The following is an 18,832-nucleotide window of genomic DNA, read 5'->3' as shown; positions in this document are numbered from 1 at the left end:
CAATCAATCAATCAATCAATCAAGGTTAACACCCTTCACCGTAATTAGGAAAGCATTTTTCTTCTTCATTAATCCCCTGGGAATAATGGTAATCATGGCATAGTGCAGTCCCAAATGCCTTGTGTCCCAGACGTGTAGCTGCGCAGTCAGTCAAGGCCACTGATTGAAGTTGTGCCAGGGCTTTTTTGTAAACGAAACAAGCAAAAATCTTAGGTCAGCTCATATTATTCAAATATGATATTATCCCCCCACATCATTCATAAGTGTGTGAATACAAAGTTTGCTCCTCCAGATTATTCCTCCTAAATAATTCCTTCCATCCTGTACACATTTAGGAATGTTGACTTTCTTTTAAGTAGATTTTTTATTTTTTATTGCTTTATTAGGTTACTAAAATCTGTCCGTCATAATCCTTCTAAATTTGGAGTGCAGGAAGATAAGCTGAAGCCATTTGAAAAGTTGCTATTAAAACTAGAAAACCAATTACTGGATGGGACGATATTCCAGGTAACATAATAAACAATAGAGCTTATTTCTTAATAGAGTTCAGATGTGGTTTGTAAGATTTATGGAGTGAAATGTTTCTTTTCTGAAAATGTCATCGCTTAATTGGTGTGTTTAAATTTTAAATGGTATGCTGTTGGTATCCTCTCCTCAGTTATTTATCTAATATATTCTGACTGGGAGCCAAAGAGCTACTTTAGGTGCACCCAAGAGCTTGCATATACCAAGTGCAATTTTTGATCAGTTTTCTTTTAAAAGCATTCCATATTGCAAATCACTTTTGAAACTTCCCTCAGATTAGAAGCAGCTTGCTAAGTGGGGCAGAGAGCTACAGTTTGGAAAAAGGAAAAAGGAAAGAAAAAAATCAAGGCACACAGAATTATTTGGGAGACATCCACTTATGGACTTTCTCCTGTGCTCTCTTCTCCTTTCTTCTGCAGCCCTCACAGATCTCCTCTAGTGGGTTGGAGGACCCTCCAGACCATATATGAGGGGCATGTAGGGAGCTATGAAGGAGGAGAAGCAGGAGATGTCCATTGCATAAGCAAATGCCCTGTACAGTGGAACCTCGGGTTGTCAACGTGATCCGTGCGAGAGGCACGTTCGCCATCTGCAGCGTTCGCAACCCACAATGCTGCTTCTGCGCATGCATGGGTTGCGATTTGGCACTTCTGCGCATGCGCAAAGCACCGAAACCCGGAAGTAACCTGTTCCGGTACTTCTGGGTTTGGCGCAGTGCTCAACCTGAAAACTGTAACCTGAAGGGTCTGTAACCCGAGGTACCACTGTACTATATTTCTAGAATCAGTCAAGTTGCAGCTGAGTCTTTTTTGTGATCTGTAGTAAAAGTATCAAAAGTTTTAGATGCCTCCTTTGTTGTTACCTTATATATAATTAACAGTAACGTTTCTTATTGCAGAAATAAGCTTTTAATAATTTTCTTATAATAGTATTTACTATGTTAGAAAAGTGTTTGGGTTTTATTTTATTGTACTTTGAAATTAACTGCTACTTGTATTGAAATTAATAGTTACTCATATTGGTACTTGTACTGGACTCAGCTGACAATTAACAGTCAATGAATCAATCTTAATCGCCTTTTGATTAGATTTTCAGTATGGTTTCATTTGAACTGAACACTCCCCAAATAAAGCACAACTTGCCAGTTGAATTGTCTCCATCATGGAATTCTGATTGATTTGCAATCATCTATGAATATATTGTGCTCGTATTCTCCATGGCACTAATGTTGTAAATCACTCTTGTTTCTCTTGTCCTCATTCAGGCCTGTATAGAGCAACAATTTGATTGCCTCAATGGTGGAGTGTCAGTGTCGAAGAACAGCACTTTTGCTGAGGAGTTCGCACATAGTATTCGCACAATTTTTGCAAATGTTGAAGCTAAGCTTGGTAATGCAAGATGGATTTTTTTCTTTGCATTGACATTATTGTTTGTAAAAGTTGTTATATTGTTTGTCTAGTGGCAGACTTCAAAACTATTCTTTTCTGTGTGTATTTGTACAAGGTGAACCCTCAGAAATTGACCAGAGAGATAAGTACGTAGGAATTTGTGGGCTGTTTGTACTGCATTTTCAGATTTTTCGGACAGTAGACAAGAAATTTTACAAATCGTTACTGGACATTTGCAAAAAGGTGAAGCTTTTGTAATTTTCCTCTAATAATTAAATTTCACAAACAACATAAAAATAAAAACCTCTTTTAAAAATATAGTAACAGTATCTAGTTACAAGCTCTCACTAGTAACTCCAGCTTTAAAATAATTTAGCTAGGGTTTTTTTCTGTTTTCATAGTTTCCATTTGTTGTCCTTTCTGAATAACAATTATGTTTTGTGTATAGCAAAGGAACTGACAATATGTTATCTTTATAGTACTCGAGTTGCCTTGTCAATGAATGTTGCAATAATTTTATTGTGGTCAAAAACTGCTATTTTTGCCATTAATTGCAAGTGTATGATTTGGGCAGCTATTGTCTTTGATAATGGTCCTATTCATGTGATATTCACATGTAGGATATTGCTGTGATTACTTGGAGCAGGGCTGCTTTTAGTTCCACCTCTTAATGCTGAGTCTTCTTCCTCAAACAGCCACACATTTTGTGCAGTTGTTTGAAGAAAACCCCTAGCATGTGAACGCCTGCGCACATTTAGGGCCTAGTCACAATTAGGACCCCTGGTTGCCCATGTTGGGGTTTATCTTTGGTCAGATGCAGGCAGTGCATGATGGTTTGATGAAGAAGATGAGGAACTGGAAGTATGGCCTTGGTCTCATTAGTTACTGCAATGTCCTGCATGTGAGTAATGCACGGGCTAATAACCACCATAAACAGTCCAATCTTAACCATGTTTACTCAGAAATAAGTGGTGCTTCCTTCAATGCTTCAAAATAAATTTGCCCAGAATTTCAGCTTAAATGAAACATTGAGAGGTACACCTGTTTCTTTTCATCCTTGCTCTGACATGGGCATAGATGCTGTAAGCCACCTTTTTTAAAAAAGGCAAAACTGTTCTATCCAGGGATTTAGCAGTGATTGCACTAATCTCTTTTTATGCCCATTCACTGTTGAAGTAGCATGCACTGAATTGGTACAGTTGTCATACCTGTTCTAGTTGCTCTGGTACTCAAGGAATGAATCCTAAGATGTTATGGACTGTGTGTAGCTTAGTTCAGTCCCGCTACGCCTCCTCCTCCTTAATCTCCGAAACATGTTCTGATAATTCTGTTCCCTGTTGGTGCTGCAAGGTGTAGACTCGGCAGCAGAGCCTAAAATCCTATGCAAACATTCATGTGAAATGAAGTGAGATTACTTAAAACTGGGCTTAGAACTGGCTATCTTGAAATACCTATAGGACAATCCTACATATGTGAATGTGGTGTAGCAGTTTTCAATATCAAGTCTAATATGATATCTTTCTCTCTCCACCCCCTCCATCCTTCATCCAAATGTTACTGTTGCTGCTCCAGGTGCCAGCTATTACACTTACAGCTAATATCATTTGGTTTGCTGACAACTTTCTCATTCAGAAGGTGCCAGCTGCTGCCAAGCTTCTGGACAGGAAGAATTTTCATTCCATTAAAATACACAGAGAAACTTTTCTACAGCAGAAGGCTCAGTCACTTACCAAGTAAGGTTTGAAGAGTGGTGAGCTCTCCCCCCCCCCCCCCCGTATGGTTCCTACTCTGTAAATCAAAAATATTTGTACACTGAAAAAATAGGAGCTAATTGACATTCCTGTTCTTTTCCAGTTATGAAAACAGCCAAGCACCCCTCTTTTGGTGGGGATTTTATGTTCCATGGCCATTGTGTCCAGATAAAAGTATTCAGGAATAGGGTATTAAATTCCAATGCTGAAGACATGTCCTTTATTCTCTTGAATATTCTAACCTATTTTAATATTATATATTTAAATGGTTTTAAGCTGCCCTGTGAAGGGTAGGTAAGAAATCTAAATAATACGAAAAATAAATTGTTACACTGGCTCAGTTTTGTGTTTTATTTAAAGCCTGATATATTCACCTTGGATTAGTCAAGCTCACCAAGCAGTTAATTTTCAGGATAATCTACACTGGCAGAAATTTGGCATGTCAAATTGTGATTTGCATTAACCATAATTCAAAACCCAAATCATTGTTTGGCTGCTATTTTTCATACAAGCACTCAGCTTCGTAACTTGTCTCCATGGCCCAACGATCCCTTAAAGAAGAGTGATGACTGAAGTTATGTTGGGCATTGTGCCAAATCATAGCATAAACCTGTAACAAACTATGGCTCTTGACCCATTGCAAACAATGGCATGCCAATTCAGATGTTTCAAACCACAGCTCAGCTTCTTTAACATTGGTTAAAGCTGTATCTGACTGAACCATTACATAACCATTACTTGTTTTCTTTCCAGAGAGATGCAGTCATATTATGTTTTTGTGAGCTCATGGATGATGAAAATGGAATCTATTTTGTCAAAGGAACAACAAATGGATAAGTTTGCAGAAGATCTCACTAATAGGTGCAACGTTTTTATACAGGTGTGTTCTAGGTTCCAAAGCAACATGGCTGGAAAATGCTGTGAGATATATAGATAGATAGATAGATAGATAGATAGATAGATAGATAGATAGATAGATATAGATATGCATAGAGTTAACTTTATATTTCTTGAGTACCATTTACTGAAGAAGAAACGGCTGAAACGGTCTATTACTACAATTGCTTACTAATGAATGTAAGGTTAATACATATAGTAATTTCTTTATATAGCCTAAGTGAATATATTTATTTATGACTGGCATTATCAAATTAAATTTTGCTAGCTCTGCAATTTTCAAACTTTTGTTTTACAGATTAATAGGCTTGGTTCAGATATGATTCCTATCACTGGTTTGATGCTGTGTGGGAAAAGTACTCTTTGTCACCCCACACTGATCACTGCACACACTTACTCATGTGACAAACCATAGTTTGCTGTCATATCTGAACTGGTAAATTATGATACACTTTTCTTGGTTGTAGAATAAGCACAAACCAGAGTTTCCCTTGTTTGGATGTAACAGGCAACCATGGTTTCCTACAAGAGGAGGGAAGCCCTAGGCTCATTCCAGACTCGTTCATTTAATGCTAAACAATTCTACATTGCAATGTCTCAACCAAGCCATCTTCTCAAACAGGGAAATAGGGGTTCTGTTTTGTTTCCCTATATCAGTAATTATTATTTAACGTATTTATACTCCACTTTTCCCCCAAGTTGAGATTCACTAGCGAAAGCTCAGAGCTTTCCACATTAACTTGTGTGAGAAGCTTTATCAGGCTTCCCTGCTTGCTGTGTAACAATAGGGAGTGAAGGTTGGTGGAGTCAGCCTTGTGGTATTCTAGAAAAGGGACTACCAAGGAAGGAATAAAATCACTTGCATTGTAGAAATCGGGAAATCGATTAATAGTTCATGTTTCAGTAGGTTAGTGCTTGTTTACTTCTAATTCCATAATGTTTAATTCAATTGTATATTGAACAGCTGTATTTGTGTGTGATAGAACCGATTTTGGACACAAAAAAATATTTATGATGCAGTAGAGATGTAATGGTGATTCACGTTCCCCTCCCAATTTATCTCTAGGGGTTTCTGTACGCTTACAGCCTTAGTAACATCATTAAAACTACAATGAATCTGCACATGTCAATGCAGAAGCCAATGACTAAAACCTCAGTGAAAGCATTGTGCAGGCTTGTGGAACTTCTCAAAGTAAGTTGCAATATTCATCTCCTTGGTGACCCTAACATTTGCAGTAGTCCTTTTGCAGGTGTGTTAAGACCTGCGTGCTTTAATTTATGAGCTGGAAAGACAAAATATATAAACAATAATTCAGTCAAAGTATACTTATCTAAATGATTTACATCTCTCCAGAGCCATACATTTTGGGTCTCTAAGTTGTCTTTATTTGCATCTTTTCTGGGTAAAATATATTTACTGTAATTCTGAAACCACTATAGGTCAGGTTCTCAAAATAGGGTGCCTAAGCTGAAGTTCTGTGCTAATACAATTGATACTCCATTTGTGGAACTCCTGGAGATATGCTCACCCCCCTCAGTATTGTCATTTTGGCACCTTTTGAAGACACTTCAGAGATAGTTTAGGTATTATTACTGACTATGTTGCTCTTACTTCTGTTCTTACTCTTCCTACATAATGCAGTTATCTTTCTGCCTTTGCCAATCCAGTCACAATGGTCGTTTGTTTTGCTATCTGCTGTAAATGGTCCCATGTTCTTTTAGAGGAAGCATGTTTTAGAAATTGATAGATACAATCAGCAGCAATTACGCCTAATTTTAGTTGCACCAGCGGTCTGTTGCCGCTAATGGTCTCTTTTAAAATGTGCATTTGACTGTGGTCTAAACCTTCATTATAGCTATCAGTGATGCCAGCATGATTTGCACTTGCTGACATAGCAGCAAATATAGTATACTGCTTTTGACGGGAATATTAACATATAGCTGCAAGTTGATTTTGATGGAACATACAAGTATAGCTACCTTGCTAAAAATTCAAATTGTATTTCATAATGAATTTAGCTGTTGAAGATTTGGATAAAGTAGTTCTTTGTATGGAAGAATAGGCATAATGTGATTCAAATTAACAGAATTGTGATGTTAACTCATGTTCTGAAATCTGGTCAACTGCAGGCAATACAACATACATTTTACAGAAGAAGTATGATTGTCGCTGATTCAGTAACGCACATAATTCAGCATCTACAGCATCAGGCTCTTAATGCTATTGCTATAGCTAAGGTAAGCAAAAAGTTTCAGTAAGTAGTTTACTGTTCGGTATAGTTAAAATGAGTAGCTTTATAACAGTTGGGCTGCTTCATTTATGCATTTTTAGTGATAGAAACCAGCTAAAGAGGTCAAATAGTTGGGAGGTAAGCAGTGATGATGATAGCAGTCATATGTCATTATGTGAACAAGCTCCAGGTTCCTAGTGTGCAACTGTGAGGAGGAGATTTGAAGCTTTCTGTTTTTCAATGGAATTCTGTTTGTCAATGCTATATATCTGAAGCTGGACAAACTGGTTAGGCTTAATGGTGCTTTACGGAAACAAGCCAGTTGACTAATATAGTTATCATTAACCGCTGTTTAGGAGTCAAACACACTACACTGCGGTTAATTGAAAGTGAAAGTAAATGTTTTTGATTGCCCTTCTTATAATTAGTGCCAGAAGAGCTATGGTGATGGGGGAGACTGGGGATTATTTATATAATATTAAGCCATAGATTATTGCATCTGAATGCAGTCAATGTATGTTTTACATTGCTGAGAAAATATGTATGGAATTTCATACTTACTCACATACTGAACACTTTGGTGAGTTTCCTCAGCTGCAAAGTTGATGTTAATATGTGAAGCAGAACATGGGTGAATGATCACCAAAGGAGAGAATGATCACACAGACGATAATAATATGTAGCACTAGGGATGTTTCCAGCTTAAACTCCATTGAGGTTAAAATGAATCTGTGCTCCAGCGGAAGTCCTGCATGTTTCAAAAGGGCTTGTGCTGAAGAGTCTCAGATAAACTGTTCACTAGCATTTTGAAAGCAGCAAGGATATTCCCTAGAGTCTAAGCTAAACCTGAGTAACTTCAGGGTTGCATTAATGTGCCGACTATACTTAATTTGGGATAAAGGGGGAGGGACTACTTTGGGGATAGCTTTTCTTGCTAAGATTTGTGTAAGATTATGATATGTATATTAAATGTGGCTTAGCTCGACCTTGAGACCAAAAATGCAAATAATGTGGTAGGCTCATAAATGCAATACAACATTTGCTGTTGAATTTTCCATAAATACTAAACCCCAAATGCTCTCTTCTATGCTACTTTAAATGAAGAAAAGAGTTATTTCAGACAAGAAGTACAGCGAACAGCGCCTTGATGTACTCTCTGCTCTTGTATTGGCTGAGAACACCCTCAACGGTCCTAGCACAAAACAGAGACGACTAATTATTTCCCTCGCTCTCAGTGTGGGCACACAAATGGTAAGCACATCAGTTCCTTCCATAATTGCAATATTTATCATTTCTGTTAGCAGCAATCGCATAGGGAATTGCATAGTCAGTGATTAAGGCACAGCCATCAAATTAACTTTTGTTATTATTATTGGATTGATGCTCTTGCATGTCTATCTCCTTTCCTTTCTCCCTTTCAGAAAACATTTAAAGACGAAGAGCTCCTTCCTCTCCAAGTAGTTATGAAGAAGCTGGCCTTAATCAGTGAACTTAAAGAACGGTAGGTAATGCCACGGAACAAAATTCTGTAGACTTTCAGCACAATACACCACCTTCTTGACTCCTGTAGAGTGCTATTCATCATCATATGTGATAGTCAGGATTTTGTATACTTAGTATGAAACTTGGCTTTAAGCACAGAGTTCAGCATCCTGAAAAATGAATTCCATTCTTGTTTCTTAAAAACTGTTTTTTTTTCACCCCTGTGACTTGTGAACATCAGCTTGAAAGTGTGCTATAAGGTTATTTCTGTTTGAGATCATTGCTGTTGGAATGATAATTCTTTGCTTTCTTTCTCAGTAGTAACGTTGCTCCTTTTTCCCTTCTAGAGTCCAAGCACAATGTGACTGTTGCTTCTTGTATTGGCACAGAACTGTATTTCCAATTTATCTTGATGATGTCTATGAAAATGCAGTGGATGCTGCTAGGTTACATGTAAGTAAAAGAAATATATGAAATAGGAAGGTGGGCTAAACAAAACCATGGTTTGAGATTATGGCTTGCTAATTAACTTTGGTTAGAAGAAAGTACAGTTCCCAAAGGTCTTGCATAATGTGTAGTTGTGGAAGCCTGCAAAGAGGAGAAGGGTGAGCACACAAACCTCTGGTTAATTGTGATCATGAGATTCTGTGAAGCAGTCCAGCGAGTTCTGTGACAACAAAAGTTGTAATGGCAGTCAAGTGCACCCAATGTATTATATCTGTTGAGCAGCAGCCATGGGGATTAAATGCACGTTTCAAGCAGTTGTCTTGAGGATCCCTTCCCCTTCATTCCTTCTCTTGCTGCACTTTCCAAGGTTTCAATCAGTAGCAGGGTGGTGCAGGCAGAGCAGTGTTGTTTACTTGGCTTCATATTTGTTTCTCTTTTAATGTTGACTGAGAGATAAGAGACAAAGCCTTAAGGATGACAAGCAAAGCAAAGCCTTCTCCCATCAGAGGAGATCAGGAGATGGACAGCAAAGTTTTTCAAAATCTCATAGTTCCTTTTAAAAAGTTCAATTCTGACTGTCTCTCACTTGCTCTCCCAATAATTAGCTCCCCTTTAAAAAAAAGTTTAAAAAAGAATTTACTGTGAGGGTTCTTCCAAAGTTTTATTTTTTTTTTAAGGGAAGGGTTCTACTACTGCAAAAAGTGTGAGAACCACTGACCTAAAGTTTAACTGTATTTTTAATTTTGTTTAACAAAATGTATACACCCCTGTGGTGAAACCTCTAAGCAGTTTACAAGAGTTTGAACGGTTTATTATTAAGCTTGCTTGTTTCAACTAACCTTAGTTAAGCTTAACCTCAGTTTAGGATTCTGATGGCATTCTAAACTGTGATTAATCTAGAACTGAAGTGGAAGCTTCCAATTTCTTAGTGCTGTGCTGGAGTTGGGTGGGGGATGAATTGCTTAGCTTTCAGGCTCACTGAGTCTTGTTCTGATAAACCATGATTTAGCATTCTATCAATGTAGTTTTAGAGATTAATTGAGGTTCAGGATCCTGAGTTCTAATTGCTCAGATTCCCTTTTAGCACATGCTGTTGCTTGGGTTCTTTATCAATTTGCAACTTTTTTTTACAGTACATGTTTAGTGCGTTGCGGGATTGTGTACCAGCTATGATGCATTCAAGGCACTTGGAGTCCCATGAAATACTTTTGGAAAGCTATGACAAAGAAATCATGGATGTTTTAAACAAGGTGATGGTGCAAGCTTTTTATTTACTTTGAATGAAAGCAGTACAGAGCAATCTGAGAATATTTAAATCTGCCAGTGTTGAGGATTTCTGTTGGAATTCTAAAAATTCTTAAAGTTAATAGAAACTCACATTCTTTATTGCTCTAGTCTCATTTTTCCTCAATTATTCATCTGCTTTAGGTTTATGCTAACGTTTGTTGAGTTGTGGTTATATACTTTATCACAATGTAGTGTTTATATAACACTGCATATTCTAATTTCCTATTCATTTGTCTCTCCTCTTTCCCTTTGCATCTTGTGTAGATTTAGCTTCCAAGGCAGGGCTTTAAAAAAATAAATATTAACATACATAATGTACTGTTTATATTTTAAGTGACCAACAGTCACCAAACCTTTGGGGAGAATGGCCACTGTTAGAGAGTGTGGGTTGTATCCAGTACTGTCATTCTGTTTGTGCAACACAACTTCCTCCTTCTCTCATCTGCAACTCCTTGTGCACCCTCAAAATCTGCTCTAGAGGATTAGGGGATACTACTTTGTCTGTGTATCTATACATGCACAGAGTATATGCAATAACTCACTTTTTCATCCTAATGTTGAATTAAAAATAATCCAATTTAGTCCCTCATTGGAGAAGGAAGACCATCTTTTTGGATCTCCTGTTTCTTTGTAGAACTATTTTATTGGGGAATAAATGTCTTGTGAAGATTAGTTTTTCACCCCATGAAAATAGTGTTTGTTGTGACTTTTATTTGAGCAGCACCTCCTGGACAAACTATGCAAAGAAATAGAAAAGGACCTTCGCCTTTCTGTGCACACACACTTGAAACTAGATGACAGAAATCCCTTCAGAGTCGGAATGAAAGACCTTGCCCACTTCTTCACCTTGAACCCAATTCGTTTTTTCAATCGGTTCATAGATATCAAAGGTAGGCTTTACTTAATGTTCACTTTCAAAACTTAATACTTTTTCTGTGACGTAAAATTCATCCCTCCTCTCTCTCTCTCTCTGTGTGTGCTTTTTTGAGGAAATCTGTCCTCAGTATGCTGATATGATCAGTGTAGCTCTAGCAGGTACTTTTACCCGAAGCATTTCTAATGTTACTTTATTTCTAGAGTTCTAAATAACCTTAGAGTTGGGATGAATATGTTTTCCTTCTCTTTTCCTCTGCCCTTTTCTCCAAGTATTCATTATGAAAATGACTGTTCCTTCCCCCCTCTTTTTGCAGCCTACGTGACACATTACCTAGACAAGACTTTCTACAACCTTACTACAGTAGCTCTGCATGACTGGGCCACCTATAGTGAGATGAGGAATTTAGCAATGCAGCGCTATGGTTTAACTATGACAGAAGCACATCTTCCTAGTCAGACTTTAGAACAGGTACATCATATTTATGCTTGTGTCTCTGTATTTTTTAAAAAACAGGATTTTGTGACTTGCTGAAGTACAGTACTTAATGCTTCTGGTGTTTTTGCTTTTTAAAAGTTTCAAATAACAGCACTTATTTGGATTATTTCCAGATGTGATGTAGTTAAATTGCCTACTGTTTTTTCAGGGCCTTGATGTTCTGGAAATTATGAGGAATATTCATGTATTTGTATCCCGTTACCTCTACAATCTCAATAATCAGGTGAGAGCAGGGGGTATGTCTACACTTTAAAAAGCAAATCTTATTGCTGCTGATTTCCATTTAATAGCTATTATAATTATATAGCAATTTTTTAATTGCAGATCTTCATTGAGAGAATCAGCAATAACAAGCATCTGAACACCATAAATATCAGGCACATTGCTAATTCAATTCGAACACATGGCACAGGAATCATGAACACAACTGTGAGTATTTTGTGTTATTCCCAGAACAGCTGCTGAGCTGGCATTTACTGACCTTTTATTTAAAACTGCATTGTGAACAGCACAAGCAATTGGAGGAAAGTGGTTTCACATGCTGGGTTAATTTGAGCACAAAGGGGACATCTGTGTATGTAAGAGGGGCAAATTTTAAAATACTCTGAGAAAAAAGATGAGATTAAACTATGAAACAAGCATTTTCATTTTTCCAAATTATGATAGTTCATAAATTTGTGTGTGCAAGATGCCACTTAACAGTATATTGCGATGGAGAGATAAGTATGCCAGCCCAGCTCCTTTCCTCCCTCCTTTCCATCTCGCCCTAGTGTGCAATTTCCAGACAGTAAGCTGAGATGCAGTAGTGTGCATTGAGGGGATGGGAGTATATTTACATTATCCTTGTTGTCTTCTTCTGCACAATTTTAAGGGGATAGTTTTGATGTGTAAGCCCCAATTCCTGATGAGACTTTTCTCTCCCATGTCCTATCTAGGATTCTTTGTCCAGCTAAGAATGCCTTCTGCTGTTCACTTATTCACACAATAACTTCAGATTAACAAATGCTCAGTGTACCAAAACATATTGACTTGGGTAGGACTGTAACATTATAAGTGAGCTATTGATGGTTTTGAGTCTTGGGATCAGTATCACAAGTCACTGGGGAAATGTCTTCTAATGGGGGGCATCAGTCGTCTTCATACTGTACTTTTCCCTACTTTTCTTCAGGTAAATTTCACATACCAGTTTCTGAGAAAGAAATTTTATATCTTCAGCCAGTTCATGTATGACGAGCACATCAAATCCAGATTGATCAAAGATATCAGATTCTTTAGGGAAGTTAAAGATCAAAATGACCACAAGGTATGTTGTTTGTGAAACCATTGCTAACAACTACAAGATTGATAGATGATTTGAATCTCTCTCGAGATAAACAATGCCCATGTAAATATAATTATAAAAGCCTGGCTTTTATTTTCCTTCAGCGCCACTCCTTCTGATAGTGAGTTTGGCGGTGAATTCTATCAGGATTGTATCCAAAATTGGGCCACTGGGAAACGAGGAGGAACCTCAAATAGCCTAATGAATTCATTGAGTAACCACAGAATTACTCAATGATTGGAAAAGAAAAATGGAACATGGGGATAGAATCTGTGCTTGGAGAGCACACACACCTGCTCATGTTAGGAGGGAGGATAAATTGTAGCATTTTGTTGCAGGTTCCATTTACTGGCCTAAATGCACAGAAGCAATATATGTCTAAAATATAGTTGTGCATCTCTCTTTAGCTGCAAAACTCACATTTTGAATGTTCTAAAATGTTTTGCAAGGTAACAGATCTTACTAAAATGTGTTTCCAAGAGAGATTGATATTTGCTTTCGAATTTTACATTATTTTGGTTTATATAGCATGCTAGGGGTTACTATTTTAGAAGAACAAAAGTGTTTGGGTGTTTGGAAAAATACAGTGGGGCTGACAAAGGTATTTCAAGTTACTTACTGTATTTCTTCAACCTTAAAATAATTTTTCTAGTACCCCTTTGAGAGAGCAGAGAAATTCAACCGAGGGATCAGAAAACTTGGAATTACACCTGATGGACAAAGTTACCTTGACCAGTTCAGGCAACTAATAAGTCAGATAGGTATGAAAATATATTGTAAACACTATTTTGAGATATATTGCTAGAATCCAAAAAGCTATCAGGTGGGACTGGGCATACCTAATGGGCTTGTTTACATTTTTTCCCCTTGGAACAGCAGTTCCAATATTCTATCACTTGGGAAGTTCCCTCAGTTTCAAAAGTATCTGGTCAAAGTTGGGGCAGGGTAGGTGACGAAAAACACAAGCTTCCTTTGGCCCAAGAGACAGTAATCAAAGTTGTTGAGCTTTTTTTAGGGAAGAGGAAAGCCCCAATTTTAGTAACAGTAAGCTCTGTCGTCTGTTCTGCATATCGTGCAACAATGGAGGGTGGGGCGAGGGAGCTAATGAAAGGGACCCAGTGATTGACCACGATCCACCAAAACCTCCAGGGGATCCACCAGTAGATTGTGATCAACCTGTTGGACATCCCTGGTGTAGTTATTTCAACCCTGAAACCTAACATTCTGTTCACTTTATTAAATTATAAAAGACAGTGAGCACAACCTCGGTAGTGGCGCCCTCCCTGTGGAACGCCCTCCCACCAGATGTCAAAGAGAACAACAACTACCAGACTTTTAGAAGACATCTGAAGGCAGCCCTGTTGAGGGAAGCTTTTAATGTTTGATGTATCATAGTATTTTAATATTCTTTTGGAAGCCGCCCAGAGTGGCTGGGGAAACCCAGCCAGATGGGCGGGGTATAAATAATAAATTATTATTATTATTATTATTAACCTGGCCAAAACCACGTATGTACTTTGAAGTCTAACAAATTGCAGTGGACTAGATTAACTAAACGCATTGGCTATACAGCGCTAATATGCACATTAGTCTTCACCATAACACATTCTGTAAAGGGCACTACTTATGGTTGCCAGTGTATTCTCCCAATATGACTTGTTTATTTACAGATGAAATAGTATTGTGTGGGGGTGGAGAGGAGATGCAGCTTTATCAGATGTCTCCAACAGGTTTTAACTTTCTCAATGGACTTAGTGTCATTAAATTCTGAATGCTCGGTTACTTAATTTCAGGTACTTATTCTTGTTGCCTATATATTTTATTTTTAAAGGGAATGCCATGGGCTACGTCCGAATGATAAGATCTGGTGGACTTCATTGCTGTAGTAGTGCAATTAGGTATGCAACCAGAGATTTCAGCTTGCTTGTCTATGCTTCTCTAAAGCAAAGTGGGGAGCCTGTATCCCACAGACCACATGCACCTCTAACCTATTTTCATGCCAATCAGAAGCTGCAATTTGGTTTTTGAACGTTTTGGAAGTCGAGCGGGCTTCCGAAACGGATTCCGTTCGACTTCCAAGGTACGACTGTATGTCTTTTCAGATTTGGATAGGGATACAGTTTTATTTCGATCAAGTCTGTGTGAGGTTATATATAGATTCAATGTAAAGTATTATGCAAGGCTATCCTCTCTGTAACGGAGCAATCTTGATAGTTTGCATACACTATGTAATACTCCTCCCTCCCCCCAAATCATGCTCATCCTTGCCATATTCTTTTTTTCTTCTTGGTTAGACTAGAAAGTCATTCCATGGGATTTGTGAGCCAGAGAATCAAGCAGTGTGGAGGTCAGGGTTCTTTTTTAGAAAGCAAACCTTTGCTCATAGTGTAAAAATAAAAGCAAGCTTGTGATAAAGATCTGAACAGAAGTAATGTAAGAAATACGAAGCTTAAGTTAGCGTTTTTATACAAATCATGATATATAATTGTGAATGAGTGAATCGCATATGAAACTTGTAGGTTTGTTCCTGATATTGAAGATATCATTAATTTTGAAGAACTTGTGAAAGAGGAAGGTCTTGCTGAAGAAACACAAAAAGCAGCCAGGTAACCTGATGCATCAACAAAATTCTTGCACAAACTGTTCCTTTAAAAACTGCCTCAAAGCATTTTCAAGTGTATCTCTCTTTTATAGGCAACTGGATTCCGTACTTAGTGATCTCACACGCAATTCTGCAGAAGGCACGGAGTATTTCAAAATGCTTGTGGATGTGTTTGCTCCCGAGTTTCGCAGTTCAAAGAACATGCACCTACGCAACTTTTACATCATTGTTCCACCATTGGTTAGTTTTGATCTTTCTTAAACGATAAGCTATTTAGTTACATATGCAGGATGTGCTTGTGTTAAAACTGGTAATTTTTTGTAAGGTTGCACTAAGTTTATTAAATCACCATATGAATTCCCCCCCCCTACTAAGGTATGGGGGGCATGTTATATGCCAATGTTGTACTGATAAAAAGCATGTCCTTTTCATGTAGAAAGTTACAGGCTGAACCATTACCTGAAACCCTTTAACAAGGAATGCTAACACGGCTGGGAAATACTTGTGTCTGAATGAGCAGATGGACACCAAGTGACTGGTTAGATGAATTGTTAATCAGACTCTGATATTGATATAAATAATCTTGAATAACAAATATTTTAAAAAAATACTCCTGATCCCTCCCCCCCCAAAAAAAATGCTTGAGGGGATGTGTAATATATATATATATATATAGAGAGAGAGAGAGTGTGTGTGTGTTTAAATACTACTCTAGAAGGGGCTGTAAATCTCCAGACAGCTAGCAATTATTGTATGAGAACACCACATTCTGTCATGGGCAACCTTTGCTCTCCCCAACTCCCCATCTGAAAAATCTGGTGAGAAAAGCGGGCTATCAGTCTGGCCTGTGGGAAAAAATCATATTTGACTGACGGGTAGGATGTGCTCTGAATTTGAATGAATTCATGCAGTAATGGGATGACAGAAAAGCTGTGTCACCCAATAACACCTGATAACTTGCTGCCTTTTGGAACAACTCCTTATGTCTTATTTTTAGGCTCTCAACTTCATAGAACATTCAATCAGCTGCAAGGAGAAGCTGAATAAGAAGAACAAAGCTGGTGCAGCTTTCACCGATGATGGTTTTGCCATGGGTGAGTTCAGGAACCATATTGAGTCTTCTTGCAGGGTAACTATCATAAATTGCAGGTTTTGAGGTTTTGTATGGAAGGGGCCATAGTTCAGTGGTAGAGCACAAGCTGTGCATGCAGAAAATCCACGTTTAATCCCTGGTTTCTCCAGTCAAAAGGATCTGCGCTAGTGGAATTGTGAAAAGGATATATCTGCCTGAGATCTAGGAGAGTTACTGACAGTCAGAGAACTGTTCTAGTTGGTTCAAAAATCTGACATGTATGAAGTGATCATATATAGCTCTCAGCTAAGTGTATTCAAAGTGCGCCCTACAAGATGCAGAAAAGATGCATCCTTAGCTAGGTGGTCAGTGTGCAGTGTTGAGGTGAGGGGTAGAGAATTGAGTTTTCCCCCATGGAGTTACCTCAGCGGATGATGATTGAGTAGGCTTTGCTTTCTTCAATCTGTAATGGATTTCACAAACATTCAAGTGCTTCTGGCAAATGTTTCACAGGTGAAGTTTCTTCTCTCACAAACAACTGCACTCACTTGCTTAAGTGATCCCCAAAGCAGATTGGAGAGAGGATTTTGAAAAAATTGGCCCCTTGCTACCCTTTTCAAATTTTCACCGCACTCTCTTCCCCTATGGGCAGAGATGCAAACCTGATTGTGAGCTTTCTGTGGGCAGAAAACCAGCTTTTTAAAAAATGTAAATGAATAAATATTGACACGTACCACTATATAAGCATTGTATAACAAGCATACAACTCTGAAGACTTGTAGAGAGGGGGGAAATTGAGCTGGTGAGAAAATGATTCTGATTTTAATGATCAAAGACCTGTTTGATGTACATGCGCAGAATACGTTTGTAAATTTTTACTGCTTTGAAGAATGGGGTGCTTAACTTGAACGACTTGTTTTTTTTGTTTGTTTTTTTAATCTGTAGGTGTAGCTTACATTCTGAAGCTTTTGGACCAGTACCAAGAATTTGACTCTCTCCATTGGTTCCAGTCAGTTCGAGAGAAATACGTGAGAGAGATCAGAGCATTAGCAAAACAACAGAACGTTCAATCAGCTGTCCAAGATGAAAAGCTGCTACAGACTATGAACCTTACTCACAAGCGACTGGAAGTTTGTTTGCAGGTATCAGTCTCTGCCAGAGACCAGGGAAAGGTGGTGGGAGGCGCATATATATATAAATATTTAAGAACATAGAAATGCCAGACAGCAAACGTGGCTCCTTTTTGGATAACTTTTCCCCCTAACAGCTTTCCCCCTAACATTTAATTAGTGGGCATCACACCTGAATCCACCCTTCGATGTAACCCTGTAAGCATGAAGAATAGGCTGCAGTTAGGCAGAGAGAGCGGCACCTTTACAACATCCAGCCAAATACATGCTTTATTACTAGCTGATGATAAACTTAAAAATTTAGGTTTGGAATTGGTGGTCCTCAACAAGTAAAGTGTGGGGATTCCAAATGAGAGAACCACTCATTTGTAAGTCTTGAGAACCACTGATTTGTGAGTAGAATTGAGGGGGATAGGAAATGGATATTTACTGACGTGCTGCTTTTTAGGACAGTGACATTTGTAGCAGACGTTAAGTTTATGGGATTGTAAATAGTTATTGTGGAAGGAAAGGTCTGCAGGATTTATTTATTTTTTTTAAAAAAACAACCTGCAGATACAAAGTGGAAATGACCAAATTACTAGTAGTGTGTCAGGTATGAAGCAAACTTTGATTTGAAAGTGTGGTTCTGCCTTTCCCCGTATTTGATCAATAAAAAACCAGTGCAATTGTGATAGTGCAGATAAAAATTAGGAAGCACTGTAATTGTTTTTTAGGGGGTTTCTGGTATCAGTGCACTTTAATCAGGTACTGTGAAGATTCTTGTTCTGTGGCATGCTAAGACTTGCTGAGAATTTCTTTAATTTTTCATAGGAGTTTGAACTGCTTTATTTCTCACTAAGCAGCGCAAGGATCTTTTTTAGAGCCGATAAAACTGCAGCAGAAGAAAATCAAGAGAAAAAAGACAGAGGTTAGTAAAAAAATAAATCCTCTTGTCTCTGGGAAAGTCATGTTTGTGGTTAAAAACAAAAGCATTGTAAAAGCAGTGCTGAGAATATAAAATTCTTGTGACGTTCTACCGCTTTTGTATTTCAGAAGAACCTGGAAAAACAAGCAATGGGGACCTGTCCAACTCTAGTTCTGCAGATCCTGTTGTGAAATGAGAGCCTTGGTATGCCTTTTGATTCTGTACGATGTAATTATGCAGCCCCAAATTTGTAAAAGTATACTGGTGATCATGCATATAGTTTAAATTCCATTAATATTTCATTGCTTTTTAATCAATTCTGTCTGTAATCCACCTTGAGTCCCCTCAGGGAATAAGGTGATATATTCAGAAATATATCATCATCATCATCATCATCATCAGAGTGGCTTTTAAGATAAA

At 38.0% G+C, this 18,832-nt stretch overlaps 1 protein-coding gene across 1 annotated transcript in view; it reads left to right on the top strand.

The window, feature by feature from the left end:
• Positions 1-18,832, top strand: part of WASHC4 (WASH complex subunit 4) — a 37,573-nt gene that overhangs the window by 17,000 nt on the left and 1,741 nt on the right. Inside the window, exons 10-33 of the mRNA XM_082240413.1 lie at positions 387-507; positions 1,790-1,913; positions 2,029-2,156; positions 3,486-3,646; positions 4,418-4,544; positions 5,628-5,753; positions 6,692-6,799; positions 7,897-8,043; positions 8,214-8,293; positions 8,622-8,727; positions 9,855-9,971; positions 10,730-10,898; positions 11,199-11,353; positions 11,529-11,603; positions 11,705-11,809; positions 12,549-12,683; positions 13,354-13,462; positions 14,533-14,599; positions 15,221-15,307; positions 15,396-15,543; positions 16,301-16,397; positions 17,321-17,517; positions 18,319-18,415; positions 18,541-18,616. Coding sequence (XP_082096539.1) covers positions 387-507; positions 1,790-1,913; positions 2,029-2,156; positions 3,486-3,646; positions 4,418-4,544; positions 5,628-5,753; positions 6,692-6,799; positions 7,897-8,043; positions 8,214-8,293; positions 8,622-8,727; positions 9,855-9,971; positions 10,730-10,898; positions 11,199-11,353; positions 11,529-11,603; positions 11,705-11,809; positions 12,549-12,683; positions 13,354-13,462; positions 14,533-14,599; positions 15,221-15,307; positions 15,396-15,543; positions 16,301-16,397; positions 17,321-17,517; positions 18,319-18,415; positions 18,541-18,608 — 2,854 coding nt within the window. The 3' untranslated portion in view covers positions 18,609-18,616. The remainder of the gene's footprint in view (positions 1-386; positions 508-1,789; positions 1,914-2,028; positions 2,157-3,485; positions 3,647-4,417; positions 4,545-5,627; positions 5,754-6,691; positions 6,800-7,896; positions 8,044-8,213; positions 8,294-8,621; positions 8,728-9,854; positions 9,972-10,729; positions 10,899-11,198; positions 11,354-11,528; positions 11,604-11,704; positions 11,810-12,548; positions 12,684-13,353; positions 13,463-14,532; positions 14,600-15,220; positions 15,308-15,395; positions 15,544-16,300; positions 16,398-17,320; positions 17,518-18,318; positions 18,416-18,540; positions 18,617-18,832) is intronic.

This window comes from Podarcis vaucheri, assembly GCF_965113315.1.
Source record: "Podarcis vaucheri genome assembly, chromosome: 10".
NCBI lineage: Eukaryota > Metazoa > Chordata > Lepidosauria > Squamata > Lacertidae > Podarcis > Podarcis vaucheri.
This window is presented reverse-complemented; position numbering and strand designations above follow the sequence as displayed.